The sequence below is a fragment of the Falco biarmicus genome, chromosome 6 (genome assembly GCF_023638135.1).
Source record: "Falco biarmicus isolate bFalBia1 chromosome 6, bFalBia1.pri, whole genome shotgun sequence".
Classification (NCBI taxonomy): domain Eukaryota; kingdom Metazoa; phylum Chordata; class Aves; order Falconiformes; family Falconidae; genus Falco; species Falco biarmicus.
Genome location: NC_079293.1, coordinates 80,363,221 through 80,390,912, shown reverse-complemented (window position 1 = coordinate 80,390,912; position 27,692 = coordinate 80,363,221). Strand labels below are relative to the sequence as shown.

Here is a 27,692-nt window from a genome sequence, read left to right as displayed (position 1 = left end):
TGCAGGTGAAAAAGGTGTGAGGGTTGAACTTAATAAACCTTCTGACTCAGTTGGGAAAGACGTTTTATAAGCCTTTATAAGCAACTCCCCTTGCTGTTCTCCCTGATAAATCTTGATGCTATCTATTAACTTTTGAATGTGAATAACAAGATAAAGGAAAATCAACAACAAACCAACATTTTAATAAAGAAGCAAACAGTGTTTCAATGTTGCATCAAATAGAAGGTTCTTTGACTGCTGAAGCATTGTACTATGTGATTGTGACTCCAGGCCTGTGACTGCTTATGTGAAGAAGATAAGCAATCAGTAAGAAACAGCATATGCATCTGGACATAAATAAGTGCCCTACATAGAATTTGCCCATCCTTATATTTTGCCAGACCTGTCATCCAGCTGAATCCAGTTCATCTCTCCCTTTTTTTATATGGTAAAAGTTTGAATTTTGGGTAATTTTTGTATGACCAGGTACAGTTTATCAAAATTGAGTCTTAAAAAAAAAAAAAAAAAAAAAAGAAAAACTGAAAAAAAAAGAAAAAAGAAAAAAATTTACAGTATTCTCCAAAATAACATGGATCTATTTTTGTAAAACTGTTCATACTGTTCTCCTCTGCCATGAAAGACCTAATTTAAAGTAAGGGTTGCCAGTAACTGATAATCACTTTAATTTCTTTACACCTTAAGTCAGAAAAGGAGCACTTTAATTACCAGCTAAAGACCTGATTGTTTTATATCATATCTCACACTAATCTTAACTTTTAAAGATTGCTGCTGTATTGTTTTTTTGACTATGTCCTCTTGAACCTTATTAACAGAAGCAAATCAGTATCTCGCTATTAGTAACATTCATTTGTGGTTTTGTATGTTGAGTCCACAGAGGGGAAGTTTCTGTCTCTTCTTTGGTTTTTTTCTTTGTTTGGTTTTTTGTTTTAGGGGTTTTTTGTCTGTTTGTTTTTTTGGTTTGTTTTTTTTAAGTGACTGGCACTAAGTGAACTTGACACTATCGGTTGCTATCATTGGCTTTGGGGACCTGGTAAATACCATCAAGTTACAAGAATATACAAGGGCTTTCCTAGGCTATTAGAGGTACCCAGAACCTCCTTACGTACTTGACAGAAATTTTTGAGCATTCTCCCTTTTCTAAAGAATACTTGCCACCCCCCTTTCCTTTGTGTGTAAGTTAATAGAATATCTAAAATTAACTTTTTTTTTATTATTTTCAAATGTTGATGTCCCATGCAGTCTGTAAGTTGACGCCTTGATCTGTTATATAGTATCAAGGAGATGGTCAGCACACTGAAGCTGAAGTGCATCACTGTAGGCTCCTTGTGCAACACATCTTTAGGTTTTCACTGTGCTGAAGGATTTCCCCAAAGAGGCACTGCCCTTTGATCAGTACTGAGGTATATATTTAGTAAGAAATCATTTACTTTCTTTTACATTGTTTTCATTTTATCACGGAGAGGGGACATCACAGAATAAAAGTGAGATGTGCAGAAACTTTGATATTCTTATTTTTAAGAAATTGATGTTTCGGACAGTGATTTTTTTCTTCTTTTTTTTTTTTTTTTTCCCCCTGAGCTTTAAAAGCTTAAGAAAACAAAAGCAAACTATGTTCATATTTACAGGAGTTTGAGTGTTGATCAGCTTCCCTGCTGCAGTTTTCTATCTGTCCCTTACTTCCTTACTTAGCCAAAACAATGTGAGTGTACAGAAATATTTCTGTATGTATTACAACTTGTGACAATTTTAACATCTGTATAGTTTGTATTCAATTAGAGACCTTTTCTATGGAAAGCTCAGTAATTTTTTATTAAAAAGATTACTATTGTTCATGTAAAACATGAAAAAGCTAATTGTTTAGTAACAAACTGACAGAAGAGGGAAAAATTCAGTATTGGTATATCATTTAGGAGAACCAACAGAATTCCCAGTTTTGTTTTGATTTTGCTTTTCCTTTTTTTTTTTTACTAAGTTCTTGCCCTTTACAGTTCTCTTCCTCTTTCCTCTTTTCTTCCCAGAAAAACAGACAGGATACCTTTACTGTAAGTGCCTCTGCCAACCTGGCCAAGGAGTGCAAATCTTCATTACTGTCTGGTCTGCAGTGCATTTAGGCTACCAGTGAAACAAGCAAAAAAGCCACCTCTTCTACTTCATCTTCTTTAGTACTGCTTTAACGGAGGTTTGGTTGGTTTTGTTCTAGAAATGTAAGCATAAGCCTTTAAACTCATCTTAGCCCCTGTGTAATTCAAACTTTTGCAGTTCCATGGCGTATCAAATTCTAATCACACTGTAGGTTTGTGCTTGCCAGACAGGTTTAAAAAGTGCTTATTTTTTCACTCCATGTAAGTCATTACAATAGGGTCAACAAATCAGGTCAGCCATTTCTTCCATGTCCTTTAGGAACCATTCATTTCACATCAGTTGAATATTCAGTCTTGAGCATCACCAAGCAGGTCCTTGTTTTAAAACTATTTTTTAAACTGTCTTATGATCTGTATGTGTCTAGTCCTGGTTAAAGATAAAGCTTCATAATGCTATTTTTATTCATGATGTTAGCTGGCTGTGAAATATGAGACCTTTATCTATAGCAGGCAAAGAAATTCAGGATTCGTTTACAGGTTGCCTATAAAGTTGTGTAATTTGAAAAGCAGTGTTCATTATGAAAGAGCTCTCAAGTTGCTTGTAAAGCTAATCTAATTAAAAAAGATGATGTATAAAGGTTCTTGAAAACGATGTGGTTGTTTGTAATCTTTGTAACTTTTAAAACTGCTCTGTAGCCAACTAATTTATAAATGCCCCCTGATAAAAGGGGCATGTGGTTTGTGTGGGTGGGGTGGATTTTTTTGGATTTGGGTTTTTTTTTTATCAGAGCTATTTCTGCTCTGAGTAGGATCTGGTTTGGGTTTGGTTTTGGGCTTTTTTGTGTCTTTTTTTTTTTTTTAAATTGAGACTCCCTACAGTTGCCTGGGTGTGATCATTTTCCTGATTACTTTCTCCCTCAAAAACATCACCAAGTTTAGGCTGGCTGAAGAGTGATGATGGACATAGAGGCAGCTCTGGTTTTTTCACCACTGTGACAGGTATGTGAGGTGGAAAATGAAAGTCTTTTTCAAACAGAATTTGTAAAGTCTAACAGTAGCTCTTCAGTTTTACATGGGTCCCAATGAATTATGAGCCCTTTGAAGATGGCAGAAAAATGGTAGAGTCTACAGATGCCAACCCATACAAGGTGCCACACAATTTCCATAATCTTTTTGATGAGCTTGGTAATGGCTGTATGGTTATCAAGGGAACATCTGGCTGGCTGTGCTCCTGTCATTGCTATAACTCTTGTGAAGCTCCTGCTGCGTTGCTTGCTGTCTTGTGCTGGTTCAGGAGGAATTACCTGGATCTCCGGATTAGTCTGCCAGCCTTAGTGCACCTTTCATGGAGCTTGGGTACTTGTCGTGCTCAGTTCTGCTCTGAGGTGATGGTTCTTGCCACTGTGTGAGGCTGAAACCTAAGTGCAGCAGCACTGAGCTGATCCCAAAGTGCTTTGAGGCTTTTTCCCTGCTTCTTACGTGTTCTCTTGAAATAGCCTCTTCCCTGTCTTTGTTTTACATGGAACAAGGAAGCAGCCTTTCTAGCACTTGTAACCCTCCTGTGTAGACCTGATTTTTTTTTTTTTTTTTTTTTAATTATCACATTGTTGAGCGCGATATGCAGGGGGATTGTTTTGCATAGTAAAGGCAAATACTGCACCAGGGAAAGATGAAGTCTGTCTTGGGTGTTTCTCGAAAGAAAGAGGCTTGCAAATCTGAGGGGAAGCTGGCTGACAGCCTCTGTCTTAAATAAAACATCTGGTTGTGCTGACCATTTGAAGGTCAGGAGTGGAAAGATCACGTTGCTAAGTCATCCTGCTAAGTATAATCAGACTGGAAAGTACCATTTCTGTGCTTGCTGAATGCTTTAAAGAGGAAGGGAGGAAAAAAAAAAATGTGCTGTGACAATAGCAAGCTTAGAGTCTCGAAACCCTGGAAGCCTAGCGTGTGTACCCTGCCTGCAGGCATGCAGATACACAGCTGCACATGCTTGCAAATACCTAGTGGGAATTTATGAGTACCGAGCAGCAAAGACTTTGAAGAAGTTCATGGGACTTAACTGGATTTGGATGTCATCAGCTTTTTTTTTTTTTTTTTTTTTAATTGATGTGGTGGTGGTGTATGGAGCTGCAGAAACTTGGGTCTCCCATCATCAGCTTTCATACAAAATACCCAGCTTTTCTGTGAATGTAAAGTAAAGCTTGAATGTAAAGCAATTACTGCAAATGCATTGAAGTCTGTTTGTGCTGTTACACTGCTGCAGGAGCTGTGTTCACTTTGGAACGTCTGCTAAATCCAAGTTGCCTGACCCTGTCTGGTGGGTGTGGACAGCAGCTGACAGAAGCAGGTTCAAGGTCCTCTGTCCTGCCAGACAAAACCAGTTCCAGCGAATTTGCTCTCTTGACTTTTGCTACCACTTAGTGCCATCAATCTTTTCCCCAAATCTTCGAAGTTGAGTGAATATACAGCACATTTATCCCTTTCCGAAATGGGGAGGGGAAAGCCCACAGCTTCCAAACGGATGAGCCAGGGCCTGAGTTGGCCCTAAAACTGAAAGGGCAGGGCAGATGAGATGCAAGACACCGACCCAGTGGGGATAGACTCAAGTCCTTAGCAGGACAGGGAGGAGTTGAACAGAAGCGGTGAAGTAGGATGGGAAGAGGCTGATGGCCAAGAGACCAAGATAAAACACGTATGGGGTGTGTATAAGACACACAGGATGTGCCAAGTAAAAATCCACTGTAGGTGTCTGCTTTGGGGAGGAACACAAAGTGTGAGGAGGAAGAATACACAATGTGTTTGCCTCAGGAAAGACAGTTGATGCATCCTGCCCATCCTTTCTCTTCATGGATGCGTGTTGCAAAATAGCCTATTTTTACCTCCTGAAGATGAGACGTTCCTAACTTTTTGCTTCAACGAGGAGCTGGTTTCCTTGTCTGTCTTCCAGCTGTAATTTGTTGGACTTTGGGGATTTTTTTCCCCCCTTCTTAATAAATATGCAGCTTGGGATTAAACTTATCTTGGCAATGGTTTATGGGTTCTTCTGGGGAATTTACTGTAACTACCTTACATATAACATGGTGATAAATGCTGGAAAAGGTGACTGGCTCTTTTAGCCTATAAACCCAGTACCAGCACCTTCACATGGCTAAAAGTTTGCAGGGCATGCCTGGCATCAGGGTGGGGAGGGATGTAAAGCACACGGATGGACCAACAACCTGTCAGTGTCACACACAGCTGACAGGCTATTTCAGGGCAGTGTCTAAACCAGAAACCCATTATTTCTTTCAAATGCTGTTGGAGATGGGAAGTAAAATTTCATCTCTATAAATATTTGCCGTGTGGATCCAGTGCTCCTTGTGGGCCTGTCAGTGTGGTTTGCTAGGGTGGAACCGGTTCCTGACCTGGGCTCATTTGAAGGACTGGTGTGGTTCAATTTTATTTTTGCTTTTAAATAAAAGAAGAAACTGGAATAACTAAAACGCAGAGATTTGACTCCTACTCCCAATCAGGAAGCTTAGTATCTAAATACTGTATTGGGTTGTGAGCTAGTATTTCACTGCCTGAAGAAAGCAAGGGTCAAACAAAAAGTCAAGCAAAGAAACGAGCAGAACTATCTTAAGGCAGGTATCCTGCTTACATTATTGTATGTAAGCAAGATTTATAAAGCTATTAATAAAGATTGCATTATAGCAGAAGACATGGTTGCAGCTCTGTCCTGGTTTCATCTGGGATAGAGTTAATTTTCTTTTTAGTAGCTGGTGCAGTGTTGTTAGAACAAGGAAACTAGAATTTTGGAGCTTGATTAATTGCTGTTGCAATCTTGGAAAGTTTTTCTATACAGTGATGATGGGAATGAACGTGTCAAAAAACCCCACCAAACCACTAGCTAGCAACAAACTAGCTACCACCACCCCTAAACCTGAAAAGGAGAGTCTTGGCTGTTGGTGAGTGCAGCATTCAGTTACTGGAACTGAAAGATATTTCAGAAGAACTCTTTTTTTATTTGAGCACTTGGCAGCCTCTTTGGACATCAATGAGAAAATATTTCTCTAAGGAAAATGTGACTGTGAACACTAATGTTTGGCAATCAGGACCATGGGTAATAACAGAATCTGTTTTCTGAGATTAGAGTCCAGTTGATGATGTTCCTGAAGCAAAGAGCAAGGTTTGAGCTGTCACACTGGGCATGTTTATTTTCCCTTCGCTTCCCCTTCCCCAGCCACGACATAACAGTAAGTGATATGGTGCGGGGCATGTGTTCTGCAGTCATATTTTAATGAACAAGCAAAAGCTGTGTTAACTCTGTGGTCCTAAATTTTTGTTATATGTTAAACTTTTCAATGGGATGTAGGTAGCAACTTCTGAACTACTTTGCTTACTTTTATTTTTCCCCACCTGCACTATGACAAGTTTAGGTGTTTTTTTTTTAAAAAAAAACACCTTTAAAATAGCACAAATAGGAAACGCGTATAGTTAACAGTTGCTGCAACTTTATAACCATGCAGTGTTATGCAATGACATAACCAGGGAGAGCATGTATTTATTTTACGGTAAAAATTAGGCTTCTGAAGCCAGGAAAACAGTAGGATGCAGGGGGTGCTGTGTGGTCCTTGTTGTGGGAGAGGCAGGGATGCGGGAGCACTGCAGGCACAGGGATGCGGAAGCGCTGCCAGCCTGCTTCCAGGGCCAGCGGGGAGCAAGGGCGAGTGGCTGGGTCCCCCTGGTGCCATCACCAGGATAAGACGTCTGTCCGGGCAGAAAAACGTCGTTGGTGTCCCGGAGATGACAAAGAGACAAATCGCTCTATTTTAGGTGGAGGATGTTGTGCTGCACAAAGAAGTTATTTGAACTCGTAGCTATCAAAGGATGTGTGTTTTGGTTGGTTGGGAGGCTTTTTTTGCTGTTGAGTACGATGGTGTAAGCTCTTGTTTAGATGCTCGGGAGGCAGGTTTATGTATGATTAAACACCTACCAGTGCAGGGATGGAGCAGGTGAGGTGAGAGGTGGTTGGGTACACCTCCAGGGCTTGCCATGGGTTTTCAAATTTTCTCTTTTCCTTGTGCGAGAATGCACTGAGAGAGACAGCTCTGCTACTGCCCTGCCTGACACTTCCCCTGCCATTCCTGTTCCTCTCCTGCCCCTTGCTAACCCCACGCGTTCGTGCCCTGCCAGGCTGCCTTGGCTCCCCCAGTGCTGTCAGCCCGCTTTGGTGCTATACCCTGGTGTGAGCATTGGATTAAATTATAAAATACTTGGCTCAAGAAAATGTTTGGAATTCTTGCTCCGAGGCAAAGGCTGGCAGCAGCCGCCCGGTGCCTGCCTTTCCAGGTGGGATGCTGCTACCTGAGCCCTTGGCTGAGAGTTGCAAGAAATGCCTGGAGGGGAGCAGCCAAGCAAGCCATGGCCAGCGTGGTGGCCTCTGGCTGCTGCCGCCTGCCCTGAGCTGGTGCTGCTTGGCAGAAGCTCAGTGTGACAAGCTGCTGACTGTCTCGGGGAAGCAAACTGATCTTGAATTGCTGAGGGTGCTCCTCCTCTTTTGGCAGGGGTGACGGGATTATACATGACACAGCTGAACCGTGGCAGCTCATGGGACGTGCCCTTCAGCTGGCCCAGAGTCAGTGTAACTAACCACGCTGGCACCACCCAGGAGCAGCTTCACGCCAGGCTTGGGTAGTTTTTCTGTTGAAGAAAGAAAAGGGAAAGATGCAAGGAGACTGGAAACCAGTGCAGGATTCACAAACACGACACCTCCTTGTCAGTCTCCTGAAAATGGTATCACTTTGACACAAATCCACAGCCACAGGTGAAAATACGCTCGGGGCTGGGCCGGACCCGTCATTTAATAACTCGTAGCTGGGTGAGGATGCTTGTCCAACAGCAGAGGCCTCCAACCCCTCTCCCTGAAGAAGTTAAGGCAGTGTTGCCCTCAGGACCTGCTGCAGGGTGGGCACGGGCTGGCTGTGACCCAATGCGTGGCTCTGGTGCTGAGGGTGCAGAGCGGTGCTGTGCTGCGGGGGTGCCCCGCTGCAGGAGGGACGTGGGAAAGGGAACAGCCCTGGGGCCTGTAAAGGGATTAAGAGGAAGGCTGCATCAAGGCAACTTGTCAGTGTTTTCCTCCAAACTGAGGTCTCATTCCTTCAGGGGACGCTTGTGTCCATAGTGCCTTGCAAACAGCTCCACAGGTGTGGCACCACTTGAGATGGGTGTCTGCTTTGGCAAAACTGCCAGATTTCAACAGCAGAAAATAAGGATATAGGATATGACGACAAAGATAACTTCATGTTGCTTCCTGTGCCTCCAGCAAGGCTGCTGCTTTGAGTTGGCTTAACAAATTTCGAGACCCGAGCACCAGCCCAGACGTTAGCAGGAACACCTCTTAGGTCGTGTCCCCTTAACTCTGCCAGATCCCCTGGGAAACGTTGCCAGCTAGCTTGAGTAGTCTCTTAGGGTTTTGCAGTGCCTGAAATACCTCCCCTTTCCTGTCATCAGATGCTTTTCCTGCCTTCTAGGTTTCTTGTAGGTACATTCAGAGTTAATTACGTCTGAGCTTTAATTCATGCCATCTGCAGGGCTGATAATCCCGCCCCCCCCTGCCCCCACTGTGGCTTGGCAAGGAAGCAGCAGTTAAAACCTGCCTTTCCAGGGCAGGCTGGAGGAGGTGGTGACCCAGCTACCTGCTCCTCCGGCCATCGTGGCAGGACATCCTCCTGCCTGTCTTCTCCCTTTGTACTGTAGCATGGCCCTAGCTCCTGCCCGAAGTCCCCCAGTCTCTGATGCATGGGATGGGGAACACACCCCTCAAGGACACGGTCTGGGTGGTGGCAGTGATGAGAGCTGCCCTTGCCAAACCTTCCAGGGTGAGGAAGAAATGCACAGCTGGAAATAAGTTGATGGTAAGAGGTGGTGCGAGCACTCCTGGGCTGGGCCAGCGCAAGGGGAGGCAGATGGATCTTAACTGCCCTCTGCTGTAATTTCACTCTGTCCTGATGTGTTCGTGGGGTTGTTAGGCAGAAACCCATGGTGGTGGGAAGGGGTTCCCGGAGGTGGTCTGGTCCAGCTTCCCTGCCCTTGAGCAAGGTCACCCAGAGATGGCTGCCCAGGACCTTTGGGGTTTGAGTGTCTTCAAGGATGGAGGCTCCACAACATCTCCAGGCAACCTGTTCCTGTGTTCGACCACCCTCACTGTAATGAAGTTATTTCTTAGAGGTATTGCTAAATACAAATCAAAGGAATAACTCGATTCTTAGCAACATATCCTGCAGAAGACAGCAGATTTAAGACTGAAGTCCCTTACTCGCAGCTTTCCATACCCCACCTGGTGCAGGTGCCATCTTCTCTGAAGTCCCTGGGGTGTTTATCCTCAGGATGACTCTTCCCTTTGGATGCGTTTGTTTGCCATCTGCCAGAACAGCCCTGATTTTGTATCGTATCCTTCTACCACTGCGTTATCTGGAGCAGCCTGTACCAAATTGCGTGGTTCTGTCACATCAGGAAGTTCGCCTTGCTGTTGGTTGAAAAACAGCCAGTGTAAGATGTGCTGTGCTCTATGGATAGCACAGCCCCTGGGTCTTGGGAGTAATGCCTGTAAAATAGAAAGTGTGTGCTGGGTTACACGTTAAACAGGCCAAAACCACTGGACTTGGTATGCAGTGCTCAAAACGAAGGGGCATTTGAATTGGTAAAAAAACCAAACTGCTCTGGTTGAATTATTTCTTGCTTCTGAGAAGTGCTGCCCTTGAACAAAGCGGCCAGTGCTTCCTCAGGGCAGCCTGCGTCTCACCGTGCACTGGCTGTGGGCAAGTGCTGCAGGGGCTGCACCAGCGTCTGCAGGTGGGCACCTCCCCCCCAGAAAGCATGTGCCTGGCTTTTTTTGCTTCATGCCTTTCTCAAAACGCAACACACGCTCTCCTGGTCAATCAAAACCCACTTACAAATGGGTGGCAGCACACCCACCGAGCGGAGCCTCCTGGGAAGAAAGCAGGTAATTACTGGGATGCCTCTGGGGAGAGACCAGGGTGGTCAGTGGGAAGGCAAAGGCAGGGGAGCAAAGCCGTGGGGAGGAAGCAGAGTAAGAGCAGAGAGGCTCCATGGCTGTTCCTCCCGTCAGTAAGTTGCCAAATGAAGCTACTAGAATTACAAACCCCAACTAAACCATATTCCTACAGCTCAGACACGGGGACTTCACTGAGCTCTAGCCCACAGCTCACCCCAGACCTTCTGTGCAACCAGTGACAGCTCCCTGAAGGGAAAGCACTTGCAGCCAACACAGAAATTATGGTCCAAAGGTTGATGTCATTTAAAGAAAAAGATAAAGTATTTGCCACTTCTAAATTAAGCAATAGGGGAGCCAAATATTTGGCTTGTTGGTTTTTGCTCCTCCAAACATTGTTATGCGGTTTATGAGACGTCAGGTCTAAGATTTATTAAGCCAAAAGAGCAGATGCAGCGATGCAAACGATAGGGGATGGATGGGCCTGAGACAGGGCGAGCTATTCAGGCCAAGGTGCTGCACCTTCTTAATCCAGTCTTAAAGCAGCCTGGCCTGGCAGCAGCTAAAAGGGAACGGAGGGATTAAGGCCATGGCCATCTCCCTTTTAGCTGTCACACCGAGAGCAGCTATCCATCCCTCGGCCTGTCACACCGCTCCCGCTCCCCAGCTTAGCCGAGGCGCAGGAGTGAAGTTTTGCAGTTTACAGCCCACTCTGACTTCCTACAGCTCTGTCCTGCCTCTCTTGCAGAGCTGGGCTGATGCCAAGCAGTGACAGAAAAACAATTTTTCACACAATGGATGCAAGCGGTGCGGTAGGTGTAGATGACAAAACGATACCTTTTGGGTTATTCACTGAGCCTTGGTCTAGAAAAAGGAACTACTGCCGCCTCTTCTAAGTCCCTCTTGCCGCAAAGCTGAAAGAAACACAGAAAACCCCGTTAGTTCCTTGTAAACTGACTTTGCATCCCAGCTAGTGGCAGCCCTGCCCCCGCACCCCTCCACTCCCCCTCCTTTACCCTGCCTGTGGTCCATCAGTGTTCCCGCTGATCCACCTTCAGCCCGGAGCGCGGCCCTGGGGGGGATACCAGCCGACTAATTCTGGACTTTCTGTTCCTTCCCTGCACAGGTTGGGAAGAGGAAGAAATAAGTATTCCTTAAGTGCAAGCATTGCCACCTAATGGCCTGTGGGAGAATCCCAAAGCTCCACCCCGCCTGGTGCCTTGGTATTTTTTTTCCATATACACAAGTACAGGAAAACGCACAGAGTGTATTTTCACGCATACCGAAACACAAACCTCTTTCACGGCCTCTGTACCCATAAACCACATTTGAAGGGTAATTTAACGTAGAGTCTTTATGGTCATATGCGAACAGTTGTTTCTTTAAACTCAAGACTCCAACAGCGGCAATAATCCAGATGCAAGTAAGAACTTGGGTATTTTAGTTTGGAGTGTGAAATTCACGGATGCTGGTGAGCAGGTAAGGCGCAGGCGCTGGAGAGTGGCTGTCTCACTGCTGTCACGGCTGGGTCTGGCAGCAACAATCACATGCTCGTAGGGGAAGAGAGGTCAGATGTAACCACAGAAGGTGGGAACTTTTAGTGGCCTTTCCATTCAAGGTGGCGAAATGCGACAGCTGATGCACAGACACCGCGTTCGAGGCCAAGCGGATCGAGCAGTGCTGAAGCAAACAGCTGTAGGGGCAGTTTCCTGGCATTCTCCAGCCAGAGCAGTCTGCACCATCCCATCATCGCCACGAATTGCTCCAGCTGCTTCAGAAGAGATGTCCGTCTCACCTTTTCTCAGAAACTCACCCTTCCTTCTTTCTCGCTGTTACCCTTCAGTACAGTGGAACTTGCTTTACTTTAAGGATGTATAGGGATGCTGTGTGCACGGAAAATACCACAGAACCGAGGGACTCTAGAAGAACACGAGGAAGAAGTAAACCCTTACAAGCCATTTACTCCATAGCACATCCTACTGCTGCAGCAAGAGAAGCTTCAACAGCTACTTTGCATTTCAGGAATTATTCACGAGTTACCCAGTTACAACTAAGCCCTCTCTAGCTTTTGATTTCATGAAATATTATTACCTCGTATGCTTTATTACTAACACCGATCCAGTGGCAGATAGAACAGCCTGTTCCAAATGAACATGTAGTTGTTCTCTTGCGAAACGTTCCTAGAAAGGCGGCTCAGGTAACTAATTCCTACAGTCCGAGCAGCAGCACCTGCCCTGCCTCAGTAATGTACTTCCACGGAGACATAAATAGCCTGCTCTCAGCTTAGGCACAGGCATTAGGGTTGGACTTGCTGTAAGAATACATTTCCCACACGACCTAGATATCCCAAGTGAAAACAAACAGTGGTTGGACTACTGGAGATGGTAAAGGAATGCACATTATCACTTTTAAAACATGTTATAAAGCACACTGCTACTACGTATCTTCTTGCAAGACAAACTCATTTTTCTTAGCCCAAAGGAAAACTCTACTTTCCACTCTTTCATCAGAACTCATCAAGTATTACAAAACCTTCTTAGATAAATATTTTCAAGTTGGTTTTTTTTTTACTTTATGGAAATGTTTATCTTCAAGATTCCTTGCCTGATAACAGTTTCAAGGCAATCAAAGAGCAGCCTTTTATTATAATGATGAAACAGCCAAGTAACCCTCACTTCTATAGGTTAAACTACCTAAATATCACCCGAATCATTCTGAGCAATTCCAGTAGGTCACCACAGAATGGGATTGGTTTTGCCCTCAGTTTGCACAACAATCTGGTCACAAACAGCACGCGCACATTTGACCTTGCCCATATCCCATTTGTCTCAGAAATGAGGTATATTATCCTGTTTCTTACGTTCTCGATCAGGCAACTTATTTCACAGATCAGTGAATCACGTCTGTTTGTGTTGTCACAGACAGTACCTAAACTCACTCAGGACAAAGTCAACTGATAGAGAAGACAAAATTTCTCACCTGTCACCCAAATGTACTGGTCCATTTTAAAAATATACTGGTAGTCATTGTTGTAACTGTGGGAAGGACACTATTCAAGAACAAAAACTTACAGAAACAGCATTCACAGTAACATACCTCAAAAAACAAGGCCATGACCTGTTAATAATAGCCTGCAATAGGTAACAACCGCAAAGCCTGTCCACCCTGCTCTTTGTCACATTTATCTCTGTATAAAATAGATCTTGGCACCATACTACTTCATTGTAAAAACACGCATGGGCAGAGGTGATGTTTTTCCACAGCTGGTCCAGAACTGCTCAATTGTTTTGGAAACAGATCTATTTTAGGCCATTTGTATATTTGAGACAGGACTTGCCTATAGCTTAAGTTCCCCGACCTGCCTGCCCCGACAGGCTGTACTATTCACTGAATTCTACAGGTCAATTCCCCCATTTGTTTTCTATTTGTTGTTCAAATGAACACTATTGATGTAAAAGAAGACATTAGGAAAAAAAAAAATAATTCATTTAACAATACCCACAATCCTCCCTTCTCCATTACTCTTATTGGTTACAGTGGGAAAGACAAGTGAGGAAACTGATGAGAACAATAGTAAAGGAAATAGCTCTCAAAAAATTGCTTCACAATGTGAGACCATTCATGATGTGAATCCAGTCCTCATCTTAAAAACATATGACAGTACAAATACCTCCGAGTCACACCGTCCTTGTAAATGTCATGTTTCACTGGGAACATTGCCAGATACTGCCATTTTTAGAAGGAAGTATGGAAAATTAACTTGTCAAATTAAGTTTTAGAATCAGTACTTGTAAAGTCTTCCACAGAAATGCAACAAAAGTGAAACTACTAAAAATATGATGGAGAAGGCAGAGGTTGACGCAGTCAACCAACACCTGTTTTTACAGGGAAATCTAAGAAGGAACATTGTTAATAAAGGAAGGATCTATTAAACCAGACTTATTAGATATACAGGTGAGCCCACTGGTGAGTAACACAAGACAGTGACAACTGCCATGTGAAAATTTAAACTTATAACTGCTTAATGAAAATTTAAAATTAAGTACCAATTTATTCAGAATATACAAGAACAAACATTAATTATCTGCAGCATCAGTGTTCACAAAACACCTTAACTCTTTTTAAACACTGGTGTATCATTTGCCAAATTTGCACAGCAGTTTATTTCCCAATTTTAAAAGGAAGCAGCAATTAACGGATTATACAGAGGCAAATACATGTGCATCCCAGGCTAATACAGCCATTTTCAGTTGTAGCAACAATATTGGAATTTATATTTTCTGGTAACAAAAATACTTATGATTAGTTTTACAAGTACGGAAACAAGCTGTTAACTGTTTAACCAGTTAATACTTTCAGTGCAACTAGAGAATTGTTAACATTTCAGAAGGTTTATACAGAATAACGTTTCACAGCATAATGGTTTTTAGCACTCAACTGAGCAGCTTGCTGGATACTAACCACCGAGCTGGCTGGCTTCCAGAAGAAGCCAAATAAAGGCTGTCAGCTAACGTCAATTTAAACTTCCAGTGCTTTACAGGTTAAAACAGCATCAAGTGAAAAAATCACAAAGGCTTTTATGACATGGCCAAGAACAGTCTTTACCAGTATTGCTACCAATACTCCTCACAACTTTTACTTACTAGTGTCAGGATATGGGGGTCAGTTACTCGTAGGCACATAATACCTATACGCTAGAAAACGAGAGAACTTTCAACAGTTTGTGCAAGCCATCAAAAAAAGCGGGTGGAGAACCCAGCTGGGACCCTGGACCAAAAAGACACACAAAACGGAAGTTCATCAGCTTCCAGTTGACCACTCCAACTTTTAACAGTGTACCTGATTTCTAAATCCTTTTTGAAAAAAACTCCTCAAAATGATTTATTTTTTTTAATTGAGCCCTTAAGTGTACAGCCTTCTCATCTGCCAAGCATCTTACGCTTCATTTCCTAGCACTTCATCACCCTTCCGGATTTTCTCTCTTCCTGCAACAATCTACCCATTAATCCTAAACGGATGCTTTGCTATGTTTTTGATGACTGTCCATCTCCCATTTTTGACAAAAACTCGTATTGGAGATTCTCACTCACCCATCTTTTCAAAAAGGTCACAGGTGAGAAGAACCACCCGAGTGTAATTGTGGCTTATGCAAAATATTTACTATTCTAAAAATACATGCCACTTAATTACACTGCAGTAAACAGAAGAATTCTTATCTATTATAGGTGGTTAACTTTAAGAATTGTCAAAGACACTTAAAAAAAACCCCACAACACAAAGGGGTCCTGAAAACAAAGACAAATTAGCAGGATTAAAAATGTCTTAGTTTTAAGAACTGCCTCAAAACTACACAGTTCAGCAAGTATCCACCTTCTTATTACCCAGATAATGCAGCAACAATGTTGGCACAACCATCCACCAACTAAAACTTGAGTATTTGATTCTTTGGAACACAAGTAGCAGCTAGCTTCCCAGTCAGCACAACTTGATGTTCAGCGTGCTGACAGTATTTTAAATTCCAGTTTGCAAACCTTAAGCAAAGCAGTTTTCAAGCCATGTTTTCAGCCCTGGTTCATCTTTTTGAGACAGCTTTCTGAAAGTTTTTATGCAAGACAAGAATCAAGGTGTTCATTTATTTCAGACTCGAAAACCTCAGTCTGGCAAACAGGACAACTGACTTTTTCATTCTGCCTTACAGCAGTGCTGGAACTTGCAGAGGACACTGTAGATGCAGCTTTGGTTTTCACAGGAGCATTTACACTTAAGGTGACATCAGTACTCCCTTTTTTAATGAAATAGTTTTCAAAGGCAGTTTTGTCTTCCATTTTTGGCCATTGCTGTAGTGCATTAGTACATTCTGAGCGTTTTTTCTCAGGTACAACCTGAGCTGTTGCTGTCTGCTCAAGACAAATTTGTTTCGATGGCCTGTTAGAAAAAGGCATAACCCTCTTGCCATTTGCAGAACGTTGGTTTGATTTTTCTTCCACAACATGAGCAATTTTAACAGGCGATCCACTAACATTCTTGTAAGCTTTTGCATTAGCGACAGAGGGTTTGGGAAACTCATGCTTTGAGGCTAAGTTGATTTTCTCACAGGCGTCATCAGTGTAAAGTGGAAAGAAGATGCCATTACGGGGTGATTTTTCAAATTTTATCTCGTTTTTAGGGATTGGTATCGTCCTTACTGCTGAACGATGCTGTGAACTAACATTGCTGCTGAAATCTATGCTTTTTTCTGAGAGTTCACCGTCTCCCCCAAGCCGATAACCCTTTCCACTAAAAGGCATCAGATCTTGTGTATCACGCATTGGGGTCTTGCCTGCAAAATGAGAGAAGAAAATAAGAAAAGTTAGTAAGTTTTTCATATATAAATCAAGGGCTTAGTATTTACGTACTTCACCTGAAAAATCTGCTGCTTGGAAGTAGTGCAGCAAACTAAACTTTTTGCAAACAATTGAGAAGAAGCCTAGAAATGCACAAATACAAATGGGCCCTGTTCTTTGCCTACATCACAGTAATGGCTAAGCAAAGCTTAGTGGTTGATCTGTATTTGTTCAAGGAAGTGTTTGGAAAAGAAAAAAAGAATTATTTTACATACCTTTGTTAGTTGACTTGGACTTCGGAAGTTTTGCTGCCCCAGTTTGCTCCTTGGATTTCTTTGAGAAGTTCTCTGGCTCCTTTACTTTTGTGAACGTACCTCCACACGTCTCTTGATGCTTAACCCACCAAAAGTCTCGTGCCGAGGGTGCTCTATTTGTTGAACGTTTCACATATCCAAAGTACGGTTTTCTGTTTTGACAGGGGCCATTGCATCGCCACCAGTGCTGGCGGTACAAATCCACCTCATCGTGAAAAGTATGGTAAATCTAGGTTTAAAAAAAAAAAACAAACAAGCAGTAATTCAGAAAGTTTCTAATTTTATGTGAATAGCTCTACGATTTATTTTTTTTTTAAATGTATTACCATTTAATTCCTTCCATTACTGCTGTGATTTTTACAATACCAGTTAAAAGAGCTGAATCTGGGTATAACTTGATCAACGTTTAGCTACCATTAAAATAAAGCCTTAAAAAAAGACAGGATGTGTAGGAATATGGCTTATCTTGTTTGAACTGTAATAAAATCACTTTCAAAATCTCTCTACACTTTCACCCCAAATGACATACTGTTTAGAATGCATTGTAAATACCGGTATTGTAATCTCCCGCCAGTTATTATCTCAGTTGATGGTATCAGACACATCATATCGTCAACCCATTAGCCTCTACTCACATAAATCTTAACTAAAAGAGACTGCTCCCAAATATTATTCTGAACACGGAGCTATTCTGTCCTTAAGATGTTTCAAATTCAAACAAAAGTTTAAAGGAAAGTAGTTACAGAGAATATACTTGAAAACTGTATGACTTAACAATTCACCACATCTTCCTCAACCTGTTTGCACCACCATCCCCAACAAAATTAACCATGGCACTGGCATACACTTGGATGCAAATTTGTATTGGTACCAACTGTGGAGTGTCCAACAGGAGTAAGTTTATTACTCACACCACGCCAGGCATACTAAAAAAAAGATCAGGAAGAAATCTTTATTAAATTAGGTTAAGTGGATTATGCTTACTGTGACATTGGCTCCAGTCAAGCGATTAATGCGACGCATGTGTTTGCAGAACTCTGGTCCGTGAGATTCACGATCTTTGTCATTATTAGTAACAAAAAGCAGGGCATGGATCATTTCATGCAACAGCGTCTGAAACGATGCAAATCATTACCTATTTACTGAAAAGCATTACATACAGTTTCAAGATTAAGCTGGGAGTATTTCACTCCTCTGCATTTATCTGGGTACTGATCTTATCTTCAGGCATTCGTATGTTCAGTCTGGGTCATAAAAACATAATACTTATTCTACCTGTCAAATCAAATTACCTCTATTCCCATACCAGCAAACCATGCTGGAGAATATTACAATGACAATCCAAAAAGGAGAAATAATCCTCAAACTTAGAGTCAGACCTTTGAAGAGACCATCCCCTCTGCCACTGGGGGGGGGGGGGGGGGGGGGAAGACACTTGTGGGAAAGTTGAAACTGTACAACATTTTGTTCATTAAGAAAATCCAAATGTTAAGCCAACTCAAAGCAGCAGCCCCAACAGAGGCACAAAGTTATGTTTATTGTCATATCCTATATTCTTATTTTCTGTTGTTGGCCTTTTGACCTAGAAGATGAAACTACAGCCATTTTCTGATTTCAGCAAATGTTTGGCTTAATATTAAGAGGATAATTTAGGAATAAAAAAGTTGGGTTTTTTCTTTATAAAGTCAGTAAAATAAACAAATTACTTTAGACTCCTACTCAGAGTTGCCCATTTGGAAACATAAACCAAATATTACCATGATACTGCAACACAAGCAACACAAATGTAATAATAAAGCTACTGCTATTTTACAAGCTGTTTTACAAGCTATTTTACAAGAATCCCACTATGAAATGTAAAATGTTTGTACAAAGTGGTAGGGTAGATGCAATACATTTTATGTGGAGATTCACGAACAGTCTTCAAATACCTCAACGAGATCCTTCCTCGGCCTTAACTTTAGGAGTGGCTCACTTAGACGAATGGAACACATTCCACCTTTTCCTTCATATCTACACACTCCAGCACAACTGAAAGAGACACAGGAAAAAACAAGTATGAAAAGCTACTTCCGTAGTACATGAAGAAAGTTGAAAATTGAAGTTAAACCACCATCCCTTTCCAACACACGCTCGGTAACTCACATGAAAGAACACTTTGAGCAGTTACTTGAAAAACTCAACAGGATTAGCAAAAGTGAAACTATGATTTATTCAATTTCTTGCAATCACTTAATTCAAAGATAGCAATCCTGGGGGAAAAAAATGAAAAAAAATAAATCACAGTGGACTGTTCCAAGATGATTTGTTTAGGAGGCAGAGGACTGTTTTCATTAGAACTCCTGATGGAGCACACAATACGTAAAACAGAGGCTGGAGATTCACAACAGCTAACACCAACTTAACCACTGGTTGCTGCAATTTCACTCCTCACCCTACCCCCAACTTCTGGCTCTTACTAAACCTTCACATATCATCACTTCTGCATGCTAATCCAGCAGAAAGCAGTTGTGTTGTTTTGGGTTTTTTTGGTTACCGAATTAGTCCTCTACCAGTTCAGTATCCAAATATTTTCAAGTGCCTCAGGAACACTGCAACCATTGGAGGACAAGAGGGGGGCAGGACTCCAGCAGGCAGCAATTGCATCAGCTGTGTGCGGCAGCACTGCAGCCTGTGCTTCAAAGCTGTTTTTTTTCTTTCATCTCAGATTTCCTGTATAGTCCCCTTCCTGGTTTATTCTAAGTCTTGTTAATATAACATTGTAATTTCATACCTGCCTCTCTGCCATGCTGCAAAACTATCATAAAGACCAAGAACAAGAAAAACGACAGCACTATGAGTGTGTTCTTTTAAGGTTCGACAGACACAGTTCAAGACCAAGTTACTTATTCCAAGCCAACATCTCTCCAGTTTTGCCTGCATCATGCAAAAAGCCATTTACGGCTGCCAAGGGCGACAAACGAAGGGCAACACAGTGACAGTGATCAACCCACGACCTGGGGTATGAACTATGTCAGAAAAGCAGGACATCCAGATATCTGGAAGAGAAGCTGTGCCACTGCTATCCCGCGCTACGAAGCCAGAGCTGGGAGCAGCCCCGAGGGACAAATGACAGACTTTCCTCCCCCTCCCCGAAACCCGCTGGACGATGGACCCAGTTGCTGCTTATGGGACGGCTCACAGCCTGTCCCGTAGCTCTGGCCCAGCACCGGGGGCCGCTCAGCGCCAGGCGGCTCCTGAAACCCGCCGCCCCCCCCGCTCCCGGCGCCTCCCGGCTCCAGCTGGGCCGGGCCGCCCCCGCTCCCCTGCCGCCCCCCGCCCCGGCCGGGTCACGCCCGCAGGGAGGCCGCCCCCCGGCCCGCTCCCCCGCGCAGGGCTGCCCTGCGAGCCCACCCGGCGCCGCTCCCCGCCCCGGTAGCGTACAGGGTCATGCGCGGGCTCCACGACACCTCGACGGCCGCCAGGCGCCCCCAGAAGAGCGTCTCGTTGAACTGCAGGAAGAGGCCGTGCACGTCGGGGCTGGGGTCCAGCAGCTCCCAGGCCTCGTCCACCACCGACAGCGGGCGGAGGAGCGAAGGGTCCGGCGAGGCCTCGGGGCACGCAGAAGCCGCCGCCTCCTTATCCTCCGCTTCCCACAGCGCCTGAAGCTGGAGCGCCAGCACGAAGTCCTCCTCCTCCGCCGCCGCCATCCCGCGCAGCGCCGCTGCGGGCCCGCCCCGGCGGCCAGGCCCTAAACCCGCCCGAACGGCCGGCGGGGCCCACGGCGCATGCGCGCTGCCCCTCCCAGCCCGGCGCACGCGCGCGGCGCGGCCATGCGTGACCCCGCCCCGCCGGCGCCGGCAGCCTCCGCCTGCGCATGCGCGGCCGGCGGGCGATGCTGGCGCAGGCGGCGTACGGGCCGCTGTGCGCAGGCGCGGCCGCGGTGTCCGCGGCGGCGGCGGCGGCGGTGGGGCGGGCGCCCGGCGGCGGGGCGGGCGGGGGCGCGGGGATGGCGCTGTCGCTGGGCGAAGGCGGCGGGAGCCGGCTGCGGCGGCAGCTGGAGTCGGGGGGCTTCGCGGCGGGGGAGTACGTGAAGCAGCTGTCGCAGCAGTCGGACGGCGACCGGGACCTGCAGGAGCACCGGCAGCGCATCCAGGCGCTGAGCGAGGAGACGGCCCAGAGCCTGAAGCGCAACGTCTACCAGAACTACCGGCAGTTCATCGAGACGGCGCGGGAGATCAGCTACCTGGAGAGCGAGATGTACCAGCTCAGCCACATCCTCACCGAGCAGAAGGGCATCATGGAGGCCGTCACCCAGGCCCTGCTCCTGCAGGCCGACCGCGACGACCCCGCGCTGGGCGCCCGCCGCGCCGCCTCCACCGACCCCTTCCTGCCGCTGTCGGCCAAGGAGGCAGCGGCCAGCGAGGAGGGCCGGCAGCGCACCCTCACCACCCTCCTGGAGAAGGTGGAGGGCTGCCGCGACCTCCTGCCCGAGAGCCCCGGCAAGTACCTGGTCTACAACGGCGACCTGGTGGAGTATGACGCCGACCACATGGCGCAGATCCAGCGGGTGCACGCCTTCCTCATGAACGACTGCCTGCTGGTGGCCACCGCCCTGCCCAACCGCCGTGGCGCCTACCGCTACGACGCACTGTACCCCCTCGACGGGCTGGCCGTGGTCAACGTCAAGGACAACCCACCCATGAAGGACATGTTCAAGCTGCTCATGTTCCCCGAGAGCCGCATCTTCCAGGCCGAGAACGCCAAGATCAAGAAGGAGTGGCTGGAGGTGCTGGAGGAGACCAAGCGCAACCGGGCCCTCAGCGAGAAGCGACGCCTGGAGCAGGAGGCTCTGCCCCGGCCTGCCCCGACACCCCCCGAGTCCACCAACCCCTTTGAGGAGGAGGAGGAGGAGGAGGAGGAGGAAGAGGAGCACTCTGAGGAGGAGGAGGTGGTCGACCTCTCTCTGGAGTGGATCCAGGAGCTGCCTGAGGACCTGGACGTCTGCATTGCTCAGCGGGACTTCGAGGGGGCGGTGGACCTCTTGGATAAACTCAACGAGTACCTGGGGGACAAGCCCGTGAGCCAGCCCGTGAAGGAGCTGCGGGCCAAGGTGGATGAGCGGGTCCGGCAGCTTACAGACGTGCTGGTGTTTGAGCTGTCTCCAGACCGCTCGCTGCGGGGAGGGCCACGGGCCACCCGCAGGGCCGTGTCCCAGCTCATTCGCTTGGGCCAGTCCACCAAGGCGTGTGAGCTCTTCTTGAAGAACCGGGCGGCCGCGGTGCAGACAGCCATCCGACAGCTGCGCATCGAGGGCGCCACGCTGCTCTACATCCACAAGCTCTGCCATGTCTTCTTCACCAGCCTTCTAGAGACAGCAAGAGAGTTTGAGACGGACTTCGCTGGCAACAATGGCTGCTACTCGGCCTTTGTTGTCTGGGCCCGCTCCTCCATGAGGATGTTTGTAGATGCCTTCAGTAAGCAAGTATTTGATAGTAAAGAGAGCTTGTCAACTGCGGCAGAGTGCGTCAAGGTAAGAGGGTCTGAAGAGAGGGTGGTGTGACATGATAACCAAAGTAAAGGCTGCAAAGCTTATAAAATCCTCTTTTCTAACCCTAGTTCAGTTGTTGTGGGTCTCCAGAGAGGTTTCCTTAGCTGAAAGGTTAATACTCATTTGGGATTGGTTTGGGTGTTTTCATTTTAACAGAGGAAAACATTGAGATGAAAATACACAGCAAGAAAAACCCTGCCCTTAGATTTACGTAAGCTCCATCTGAATGATGAATATTTGAAGACTTTCTGTTTGTTTTCCAAGCCTGTCCTGGACTACATTTCCATAATTTTTTTCAAGACTAACTTTCTCAGGTTATGGTTTCTTTCAGCTGCTAATAAGGGAGGTGGGGGGTGCGGGTGGAAACAAGTGGGTGGGTGCATGGGTGGGGTTGTAATGTCATTGTCCAGCGTATTTTTGACAGGCAGGGTTTATCTTTCAGTTATGGATTTCTCATTAATAAGGAATTTCTTCAAGCAGGAGAAATAACTGACTAAGACTTCCCCGTTTTGTGAGAATGACAAATTTGTTAAGTGTTTAAGATGTAAAGGGGGCCTGCACACTAGTAACACCTTTCACTTTTTGTTAATTCCCAAGGTAGCTAAAGAGCACTGCAAGCAGCTTAGCGAGATCGGGCTGGATCTCACCTTCATCATTCATGCCCTTCTGGTGAAAGATATCAAAGGTGCTTTACAGAGCTACAAGGATATCATCATTGAGGCCACCAAGCACCGCAATTCTGAGGAGATGTGGAGAAGGATGAACCTAATGACTCCGGAGGCGCTGGGAAAACTCAGGGAGGAGATGAGGAGCTGTGGGGTAGGCAATTTTGATCAATACACGGGTGATGACTGCTGGGTCAACCTTAGCTATACTGTGGTAGCTTTCACTAAGCAGACTATGGCCTTCTTGGAGGAGGCGTTAAAGCTTTACTTTCCGGAGTTGCATATGGTTCTTTTGGAGAGTCTTGTGGAAATCATCCTAGTGGCTGTCCAGCATGTTGATTACAGTTTACGGTGTGAACAGGACCCTGAGAAAAAAGCATTCATTAGGCAGAATGCATCCTTCCTGTATGAAACTGTCCTTCCTGTTGTGGAAAAAAGATTTGAGGAAGGAGTTGGAAAGCCAGCCAAGCAGCTACAGGATCTGAGAAATGCTTCAAGACTGATGCGTGTAAATCCAGAAAGTACCACCTCTGTGGTGTGAAGTGACCTAACTGTTCTGATGAACAGAGTGTGAAAGCACTTAATGAAAATGTTGTACATTGAATATATGAACTAAGGGGAGTGGGGTGGGGGGGTGCTGAGTCGCTGAAAAATGCAGAAGTCTTAACTGCTGCATTCCAGAAGCTGGAGATTTACAACCAAAGCCTGCAAGGATGCAATGCTTTTCTTGGTGGATTGGGGGTAGGGGAGTGAGAATTAAGGTCGAGGTCACACTTCCTTAGGCAGAATATCCTGTAAGAATGGCTTGTGTAGTGTTTGTGACTTGGGAAATACTATAATATACAATTTTTGGCCAAATGTTTGCGGAAGTCTTAAATATACGTACACCGTATGGCAGGAAATGATCACTTCTCGTGACATCACTGTAGGGATTCTTTTTTAAGGCAGCGTTCTGGTAGGAGGGAAGTGCTGAAACCCTCCCAGGGTGTGGTATTCGGTGAGGCACATCCACCATCGAGATGTGACTCAGCACTGCAGATAAACAACATGGATTTGCACAGTCTGATTTGTTTGGTAGCAATGCAGACTCTTCAGTTTCTCCAGCGTTCAAATTCTCTTCATTCACTTCAGAGGCAGATCTAAAATAAAAAAAGATTTTTGTACAGAGTTTTTATGTTTGGGTGAAGGGGCTGCTTCTGTTTAATAACCTGTCAGCTTAAATTACAGCTCTCTGGAAACAAACCTTCTGCTGTCAGAAACATTTGTTCCCTTCAGAGAAGAAGTGAGAATAACTTTCTTCCCTTCCCTTTTATGCTCACCTTCCTGGTTTTCCTTGTTTTCTCCTGGACTTCATTAGGGTCAAATTCATTTGATGAAGTGTGCACCCTTGCTTGAGGTGCTGTCATAAATGCATTATGGGCCATTACCTACTGGTAAGAACCATAGTGAAGAGGCATAAATGGTCTTGCAATGGGCAGGGCAGGGAGAGGGTCTGAAGGTACTTTCAGTTTGGAAGAAACAGAATGTAAGTTTTGCTGTACAGAAGCAGCTCAGGATGAAGAGACTGGGTGTGTGGCTTTTTGTAAATGATGTGATCTTCAAAACACATGCTCTGTCTCTCCTGCAAATATTAGTATCATTCCCTGTAATACAGCAATAACCAAGAAGAACTATATTTTTTGCAGAAAACACAAGGGCTGTGTTTGATTGGGAACTCTGATGTAGATGAGGGAAGGTTACACAAATGCCTGTACGTTTGGATTGAATGATGATGGCTATCTCGTTCAGTGTGTGGCTTTGAAAATAAAGTAAGCTAAGTCCTGTATAAAGGCTAGCTGAAAGAAGGCTGTCAGCATCATCTTCTAACCTGTGTAAACTTCTTCCCCTTTGGTGCAGACTTCATTAGTTGTGAGAAAATCATGTTACAGCTAAGTAATCTTGTATTAGGCTCTCAATAAGTGTTCTTAACTGGAATAATTGAGTGTCTTAGTCCTCTCGCACTTTCAAATGAAAGCTTTTGCATTTTGTATCGTGGTAATGAATGCCTTGTGACTGCCTGAACAAACAAAAGATACCGCTAGTAAAACATCCTGCGTAACTGCTGCTTACACTGGAGCTTCTTCATGTCTGCTTACTTTCACAGTGCTAGTTCAGTGCAGTTTTCACCGTAGTGGCCAGTTTTTATTGTCTTGCTCTTTGGATGCCTTTTGAACTGACAGATTTTGGAAAGCATCCTGCTGTCTCTGCTCACTTGCTTTCCAGCGTTTGGACCCTGTGCTAGCAAATCACAGGAAAAAAACATACAAAATGGTTTTAAAGGGTAACTCATTACTCTTAACTAAAACTGATTGAAAACCACTGAAATAGCTATAGTTCTATTTAAAGGCACAGGGACAGTGAGAATTAGAACTTGTGTGAACATGTTATGTCCATAGAGAGCCACACAGGCTTTTTTTCACTAGTTAACTATTTTTAATACCAGAACCTAGTGAAGTATATCGAAGTAATATATTCTCTGTCATCCGTTGAAAGTGGGCGAAGGTAGCAACCTGGCCTTACTTAATCTGAGAAATACTTTCAAGTGGATTACAAGTGAGAGCTCTCCATAATGACGGGTATTTTGGAGGAGAGGAAGAAGGGAGGGCATTTTTCCTCTGAAGACAGATATATTTTATTGTTTTCTTTACAGCAGAAGAAAGCAGTGTATTAAATATGGATGAGCCTTATGTAATTTATTTATTTTTTTTTGCCTGTGCAAGAGAACGGTAAGCTATGGAACTGCAGCTCAATGCTCTTGATTGTTGTGATGCTTGAGGATTTTGTGTAAGCTGAATTGTAGTTTTGTGATTCCCAGCTCTGGGATAAGATTGAATAGGAAAAGAGCCCTCGTCACGCTTCTGCTGCAGGCTGGTGTAGCGCATTTTATACTAATCAGAGGATGAAATACAGAATGTCATTCTGCCATGTGCTCTGTTACACCTCTGTCACCGCTCCTTTCATCGATCTATTTACAGCATGCAGGGCCTACTGATTTTGTCTCTGCCATCATCGATGGAGCAGGGGACTTTTGTGGATGTTGGTTTTAAAGGATCAGGGAATGTGGCCTTTCATTTGGGTGATCTAATACCGTGTTTGTGTGCCTGTCACAATTCAGACACAGGTGTGGATTTATATAAACTGCTGTAGGTAGCATTGGTATTTTGTAACTTGTGAATCTATTCAAGTCATAATAAAAGACAGTAACTTAAGGGAAATGGTGTGCAATTAAATTGATCATGCTTTGTGTGTTAATTCAGTTAACAGGAAAACTCAACATATGCTGAGAGTCATCGTTCAATAAATTTCAGATTTGCAGATGGTAATTTGGAATGGCACTTTTCTTTTCCTGGGCTGTATACTTGTGGGGATAGTGTTCAAGTTGGAATTTGCAGTAACTACTGATAGTACAATAGCAGTTTTCTTGTGAGGAAAGACTAGTGGGTTGGTTTTTTTCGTTTTCTTCTGAGACAATTGCATATAAAATCTGGTTTTCTTTAGCTGCTGTGACAAAATTGTAATGTGTAAAATGAAGGTGGGTTGTTTTTTTTTTTCTAATTCAGATGAATTTATGTATTAGAATTTAATGCAATAACTTCTCTGAACAGTGAGGATCATGTATTAAAACTTTTGGACATACAACACTAGTGATGTATTTCTGTTTTTATTACATCATCATCAGGAAGAGGACGTTGGTTCAAAGTTCAAGTCCACTAATAAAGCTTCAGGTCAGTCGTTTGTGGGGGAAAGGTAAGAGGCAGCCAGGTGATGTCACTTCTGTTACATTCTTACAAAGTCGGTATGTGGCTGAATAAGTTGAAGCTGGAAGCAAATGTTTCTCAACATTGTATCTGAGTCAAATGGAGCAGAGGCCGTACTCTAAGGGGACTTGGGGTAGGTAGGTGAGGCTGTATCAACACCGGGGCAGTGTAGCTATAGGGTTTGTTACATTGCGGAGATTATTTTGTCACTGGCTTCCATTCACACTTCCCTTGGATGCTGAGTGTGCAGTAGAGCCCATCTCATCACTAGGTGGAGTTTTGTCCGATGAAACTTAAGTATGCCATGGGCAGGCACACGCGTTAAAGCTGTGCTGCCTTGCAGTGTGGCTCAGGATGTTTTTGTAGCGTGCTGGGGAACGAAGATGCTGCACCAAATAATTCAGATGTTAGGGTCAACTCTTTTTCTTCCTTGGTAGTGCTTATTTTCTATGTTTTCTAATTTTAGTATAGTTAATTTCTTAATTCTTCATGTTTTCCTTTCCTGCTGTGTTTCTGTACCCTCTGCAGGATGCCTGCAGAGGATCTCAGCTTTCTACTTTTTCTAAAGGTACGTACCAACATGTGATTTCTGTTCTGCCTGAGAGACATGCTGCTAGACTGCAAGCCCCTGCAGGGATGTGAAAAGTCGCTTGTCCCAGCTTCAAGTGTCTTGTGTAAAGTGTGCAGCTTAATGACTTCTTAAAGTCAAGCTTGTGTGACCTCTCGTCATTTTACTTCAATATTGGCCTGAAATTCCAATGAGAGCTCATGGTCGTAACGCAGCTTTGCACACCAGTACAGTAATGCAGAAGGTCCCCACCACCAATCCTCATAACTTAATTGCTCTTTACATTCCCTTTGCTGCACAGATGATAGTATGGTGGTGGTGATGATGATGATTATTATTATGGTTACTTTCACTTAAAAATATTCATCGTTCTGCAAACTCTCCGTTTGTTTTCTCTGAAGAAAATCACACCCAGAAGGGG

The 27,692-nt window shown here is 44.7% G+C and overlaps 3 protein-coding genes and 1 long non-coding RNA gene across 6 annotated transcripts in view; 2 read left to right on the top strand and 2 right to left on the bottom strand.

Moving 5' to 3' along the window:
* Positions 1 to 2,733, top strand: part of EGLN1 (egl-9 family hypoxia inducible factor 1) — a 35,227-nt gene extending 32,494 nt beyond the window's left edge. For 2 of the 3 annotated variants that reach the window (XM_056344578.1, XM_056344576.1), the window contains one exon: positions 6 to 2,733. In XM_056344578.1, the coding sequence (XP_056200553.1) occupies positions 6 to 9 (4 nt within the window). In that variant the 3' untranslated portion in view covers positions 10 to 2,733. The remainder of the gene's footprint in view (positions 1 to 5) is intronic. The other variant, XM_056344575.1, reaches the window with a different exon arrangement.
* Positions 896 to 15,550, bottom strand: LOC130151826 (uncharacterized). Its single transcript, XR_008822736.1, has 3 exons — positions 11,091 to 15,550; positions 10,912 to 10,988; positions 896 to 9,666 (listed from the first exon to the last, which is right to left on the bottom strand). It is a non-coding gene; the product is annotated as an uncharacterized LOC130151826 (long non-coding RNA).
* Positions 15,551 to 15,555: 5 nt separating this feature from the next.
* Positions 15,556 to 20,482, bottom strand: SPRTN (SprT-like N-terminal domain). The gene is made up of 5 exons (XM_056344574.1): positions 20,135 to 20,482; positions 18,643 to 18,742; positions 17,696 to 17,824; positions 16,673 to 16,940; positions 15,556 to 16,393 (listed from the first exon to the last, which is right to left on the bottom strand). The coding sequence occupies exons 1-5, from the start codon at positions 20,398 to 20,400 to the stop codon at positions 15,678 to 15,680; spliced, it is 1,479 nt and encodes a 492-aa protein (XP_056200549.1). The 5' UTR covers positions 20,401 to 20,482; the 3' UTR covers positions 15,556 to 15,677.
* A 132-nt stretch (positions 20,483 to 20,614) lies between these two features.
* On the top strand, positions 20,615 to 26,586 carry EXOC8 (exocyst complex component 8). Its single transcript, XM_056344573.1, has 2 exons — positions 20,615 to 22,223; positions 22,839 to 26,586. The coding sequence occupies exons 1-2, from the start codon at positions 20,700 to 20,702 to the stop codon at positions 23,445 to 23,447; spliced, it is 2,133 nt and encodes a 710-aa protein (XP_056200548.1). The 5' UTR covers positions 20,615 to 20,699; the 3' UTR covers positions 23,448 to 26,586.
* Positions 26,587 to 27,692: the final 1,106 nt, after the last annotated feature.

Coding starts and splice junctions, on each gene's coding strand:
- SPRTN (XM_056344574.1), bottom strand. CDS start 20,400: ATGGCGGCGGCGGAGGAGGAGGACTTCGTGCTGGCGCTCCAGCTTCAG. Junction 17,825..18,642: donor CGAGGAAGGATCTCGTTGAG/GTATTTGAAGAC, acceptor GCATCGTTTCAG/ACGCTGTTGCATGAAATGAT. Junction 16,941..17,695: donor TGACTGGAGCCAATGTCACA/GTAAGCATAATC, acceptor TTTTAAACCTAG/ATTTACCATACTTTTCACGA.
- EXOC8 (XM_056344573.1), top strand. CDS start 20,700: ATGGCGCTGTCGCTGGGCGAAGGCGGCGGGAGCCGGCTGCGGCGGCAG. Junction 22,224..22,838: donor CTGCGGCAGAGTGCGTCAAG/GTAAGAGGGTCT, acceptor TTAATTCCCAAG/GTAGCTAAAGAGCACTGCAA.